At 36.8% G+C, this 5,470-nt stretch overlaps 1 protein-coding gene across 1 annotated transcript; it reads left to right on the top strand.

Annotated features, from left to right (window-relative positions):
• The first annotated feature begins 1,209 nt into the window (after window positions 1–1,209).
• Window positions 1,210–4,236, top strand: LOC100252768 (polyubiquitin 4). Its single transcript, XM_002266334.5, has 2 exons — window positions 1,210–1,396; window positions 2,865–4,236. Exon 2 carries the CDS (start codon window positions 2,865–2,867, stop codon window positions 4,014–4,016), a length of 1,152 nt encoding a protein of 383 aa, XP_002266370.1. The 5' UTR covers window positions 1,210–1,396; the 3' UTR covers window positions 4,017–4,236.
• Window positions 4,237–5,470: the final 1,234 nt, after the last annotated feature.

A 5,470-nucleotide genomic window follows, 5' to 3' on the forward strand; every position in this document is an offset into this window, starting at 1 on the left:
ACATAGTCAATAATAGTAGGTACTTGTTAGCTGTCCAATCTGTGGAGTGTATCATCTCCACCCCTTCTTTCCTTCTGTAACATCAAAGATTAGGCCAAAATTTAGATTACATTCCGAAGGACTTTATTGGTAGAATCCAGGTGGTGTGTATGATTAAACCCCCCCCCCCCCCCCCCCCCCCCGCTAACATTCTCAATCCCAGTAAATTTCCAACCTTCACTGCTGAAAGAAAGGACCTCTCACCTATCTAATCTATACCCAGAAACCAATAGAAAATGACAGGGATTAATTGTTACCAATATAAAATTCTGGGTTTAGTGTGAAAGGGGGAGAAAGAGGACAATTTTTCAAGTTGGATCAGCAAACCAATGTTCTGAGTACATTCAACACATAGAGCATATGCCAAACACAGCAACAATTATTATTTTTTTTTTTGTTTTTTGGCAATCCAATAGAAATACGGAACTTAAATTCTAGAAGTGAAAAAATGGAAGAATGCAAAACAATCTCAGAATAGGGAATGGATATTAAGCTGCTTCCTTGAGCTTCTTTGTGATGCCAGCAATGTACTTCCCCTGGTGGAAACCTTGCTCCAATTCAAGCTCAGATGGTTGTCTTGAGCCGTCCCCAGCGTAAGTTCCTGCACCGTAGGGACTCCCACCTTTCACCTTCTCCATCTCAAACGCTCCCATTTATTCTCTCTGGACGATGATGATAAAATACCTACAAACGCCTCAACCTGATAAAATCAAAATATCAGCAAATAATTCAGACCCCCATCATTTGGATTTGGGAATGATCGTTGATAAAATACCTACAAAAGCTTTTCTGAAATCCTCACAATCCTTGGCTGCTGAAGAAAGCGATTGGGGGACAGTTAAGGTCGGCATCGTTTGTGCGTATGTTGTTTACAGAGGGAGAGAAAATGGTAGGAAGATTCAGAATTTCACTCTGGTGACATGACATTTCACATTTACCAGCTGTGAAACCCATTATTTTACAACAATTTGAGTTGGAAATGTAAATGGCATTTTCATCTGTTAACATTTCATATCCTTATCATTAATTAGGTCAGTTAGATGGACCATTTCTTAATTTTTGTTGGGCCCAAAACACAATTTTCCCAATAAGTTTTCTAATTTGCGGTGAAGGCACGGCAAGGGCAGGTGTTTATCTATGATTTGAAAAGAAGATTCGAGAAAGTAGCTTGGGGAACACGCAAAGAAGATAAGTCTACGCACGTCAAGATAGACTTTCCCCAAGGCCAAGCCTACCTCTACAACTATAAATATTAAATATTTCCTAACCCCTCTCATCTCATCATTCCAATAGTTTCTGCTATCTCTGAAAAGCGCTCTTCGTTTCCGTGCTTGTTCATCAACCATTCCCTTTCAAGGTTTGTTTTCTTTTCCGTTTCTTTTATTTTGCCTTTTATTATTCTTTCGATTCAAGATCCATTCTTGATTGACTTTTTGTGTTTTGTGTGAATTTGTGTTTGTTTGGTTGCTTTTTGGTATGAATGTTTCTGTAATTACCTGGAACAAAGATACAAAGCCAAGATTTTGAATTTTAAATCAAATCGCTTTACCAAGGAGAGATGCTTGGAATCCACGCGATTTGAATTCCAAGTTAAGCCTCAATTTATTCGAATGCTTGTTTTGGACGTATCGATCTTGGTCTTATTATATGATGATTTTGCTCTAACCCTAAATGAAAAGGGCTTTGTTAATTTTAGGGTTTTTTTTTTCCAATATTAATATGATTATGCTTCTGTTTACAAATATAGATGTAGATTTGAGAAGAAAATATTTGTTTCATTTTGGGGGAGATTGTTTCCAATGCTAAAGAACCAAAAAAAAAAAAAAAAAAACCCATTTGCAAGGGGGTTTGGCAAATAATCTATTGCATGAAATGTAGAATTCTAACACTTGGGTTATTTTTGTTTTTTGGGAAAATATACATCGAGTGAGATTAGAATTGCGGCACTTTGGTATTTTTTTCTCCTTTTTTTCCTTTCTCCCCATTTTTGGTGGATAGATTCTTGCCCCAAAGTTAATTTGAGTCTTGATAACATCTTCTAATGTTTATAGAATGCTTCTTATTATCTCCTTTTTTTTCCCTTCCCCTAGAATCCTGATCCCAAATCCACTTTGGACTTGAGTAGAATGAAATTGGAGTAGGAGTCTCTTTCTACATCTGCACCAACTAAGCTACTATATCCAATTTCTCCCCTGTTTTACTTCACTTAAAAATCTACTTTGGACTGACTTTCATTGATGTATTTTTATTTTTATTTTTAACACCATTACCGAAATGGTATTATTCTTTGCGGTTTGATTTAGGACTCAATTCCAAGTGTAAAACCCATTTTCAGATTATTTAGGAAATAACCCTTGCAACTTTTATCATTTTGTTGTTTTAGCTTATAACTCATCACATTTTCTTGTGGCATGGCTTATTGTTGAAATTTCTCCCTTAGGATGTTGCCTATCTTCCTATGTAACATAACAGATGCAGATCTTTGCTTGAGGCTTGATTAGTGACAACATCTTCTAATATTTATTGGATACTTCTTATTAACTCCTCTTTTTTTAAACCCTGGAACCCTGGTCTCAAATCCACTTTGGACTTGAGTAGAACAGCAAGTGTAGGAGGAGTCACATTCTGCACCTGCACCAACTAAGCTTCTATTTTCTAATTTCTCCCTTGTTTTACTGCACTTAAATCTACTTTGGTCTTATCTTCACATATTTCTTTTAACATTATTTTTGCGGTTTGATATGGGACTGAATTCCAAATATAAAACCCATTTCTTCATCCATAGGATGTTGTCATTAACCCATCTTCCTATTGTAACATAACAGATGCAGATCTTTGTTAAGACCCTTACTGGGAAGACTATAACCCTTGAAGTGGAAAGTTCTGATACCATTGACAATGTTAAGGCGAAAATCCAAGACAAGGAGGGTATCCCCCCTGACCAGCAAAGGTTGATTTTTGCTGGAAAGCAGCTTGAGGATGGCAGGACTTTGGCAGATTATAACATTCAGAAAGAGTCCACACTCCACCTCGTCCTTCGATTGAGAGGTGGAATGCAAATATTTGTTAAGACACTCACTGGAAAGACCATCACCCTTGAAGTTGAGAGCTCTGATACGATTGACAATGTAAAGGCGAAAATCCAAGACAAGGAAGGAATCCCCCCTGATCAGCAAAGGTTGATTTTTGCTGGAAAGCAGCTTGAGGATGGCAGGACTTTGGCCGATTATAACATTCAGAAAGAGTCCACACTCCACCTGGTCCTCCGTTTGAGAGGTGGAATGCAAATCTTTGTTAAGACACTCACTGGAAAAACCATCACCCTTGAAGTAGAGAGTTCTGACACGATTGACAATGTAAAGGCAAAAATCCAAGACAAGGAGGGAATCCCCCCAGACCAGCAGAGGCTCATCTTTGCTGGTAAACAGCTTGAGGATGGTCGGACCTTGGCAGATTACAACATTCAGAAAGAGTCCACCCTTCATTTGGTTCTCCGGCTGAGAGGTGGAATGCAAATATTTGTAAAGACGCTGACCGGGAAGACCATCACTCTTGAGGTGGAGAGCTCTGACACAATCGACAATGTGAAGGCGAAGATCCAAGACAAGGAGGGTATCCCCCCAGATCAGCAGAGGCTCATCTTTGCTGGTAAACAGCTTGAGGATGGAAGGACTCTGGCTGATTACAACATACAAAAGGAATCCACCCTTCACCTGGTTCTTCGCCTTCGTGGAGGTATGCAGATATTTGTGAAGACCCTGACGGGAAAGACGATCACACTAGAGGTGGAGAGCTCAGACACCATAGATAATGTGAAGGCCAAAATTCAGGACAAGGAGGGGATCCCTCCAGATCAGCAGAGGCTGATCTTTGCAGGGAAGCAGTTGGAGGATGGTCGGACACTTGCTGATTACAACATTCAGAAGGAGTCCACTCTTCACTTGGTCCTTCGTCTTCGTGGGGGGTCTGGGTTCTGATATTTGGTTGTGGTCATTCCTGTGTGTCTTTTGGGATATGTTTGATGTCTTATAGTGTGTGGATGCAGTTCAGTTGCTTCTGGCTGCTGATTGAAATAAAGAGTGGATGACATATTAGTACCTAAACCACTTGGTTAACTGCTGGTATGGATTATAAATCTATGCTTTCAAATGATGTGGACATCTCTTCTATATATTTGATGGTTGATTAGAAACTAAATAGAGTATATTACTAAAATTCCCTCTACAGTTGATGTTTTTATTAGGAATGTTTTTTTCAAGAGAATCATTTGGTGATTAGATATAAACTAAAAATATGTCTAAAAAATGTGTTTCCATAATATTTATTTCTGGTTAGATTTTGTGTAACGAAAAAGTGATTGTTTAAGAATTCATGAAAAGAGGGGTGATCCTAAACTTAGGCCCCCTCCCAAAAGGCAAAGGTATCACAAACCATTTTATTTATCAATCAAAGGCCTAATACAAAAGATAGTATCTTATAAGCCAACAACCTGCCCCTGCTTAGATTTGGTTAAAAATGAAACTGTGGGGCATTTGTGAGGATTTTAAAAAAGTTAAAGAGTAATTTTAAAAAGTGTTTAGTAGAATATGAAAATCTTTAAAATAATCCCAAATCTATGGCAATTTTGAAATTGCGAGACAAATTTAATCCTTAAATTGACAACTTTCAATCGATATTTTAAAAAATGTTAGAGATTTGGAGATACTTTTGAAGCTATCATATCTTAATAAATATTAAAAAAATGATACTTTAATATAAAAAAATTGCATTTGTGCCTTAACTCTGTATTTAAATAAATATTTTTAGAACATGACCGGAATTAGAAAAATTATTGATTCACGATTGATTGGTTTATGGTTCACTGGTTGGATTACAATCAAAATGTGATCAACTTTCGAACATCATAAATATATATTTTATATATTATTAAAATTTAAAAATTTAATAAATAAAAATAATAAATTCTATTTGCACTAAATAAAATATGAAAATGATTCAAATTTTAATTATAATAAATAAGTCCACAAAAATCTCAATAAATTAAAATTTTAATAATTTCAATAAATTAAAATTTTAATGTGTAATAAATAATCAAAAAATGAAAAAATTATAAATATTAAATATTAAACATAAAATTAAGACATTAAATATAAAAGATAAAAATTAAATTTAAAAATGGAAGTTTAAGATTTGAGATTTCATCCGCTTGGGCAATAGGAAGGCGTGTCGACAAGTGTTGGTCGTTTTTGGTGGGTTGGGGTCGGGGAAAGATTGGTTTTGGTGGTGGGGGAGGGGAATGACTGGTTTGCTTTGGACCTTTGGTTGGGGGAGGTTTGTCGGCAGGCGTCGGCGGCTGCTGCTAGAGCTGGGGCCACGCGGGGGTGGGGAGGAAATTGGTTGAATCGTCCAGTTGGATTTTGTTTCAATTATT

This window comes from Vitis vinifera, chromosome 14 (assembly GCF_030704535.1).
Source record: "Vitis vinifera cultivar Pinot Noir 40024 chromosome 14, ASM3070453v1".
NCBI lineage: Eukaryota > Viridiplantae > Streptophyta > Magnoliopsida > Vitales > Vitaceae > Vitis > Vitis vinifera.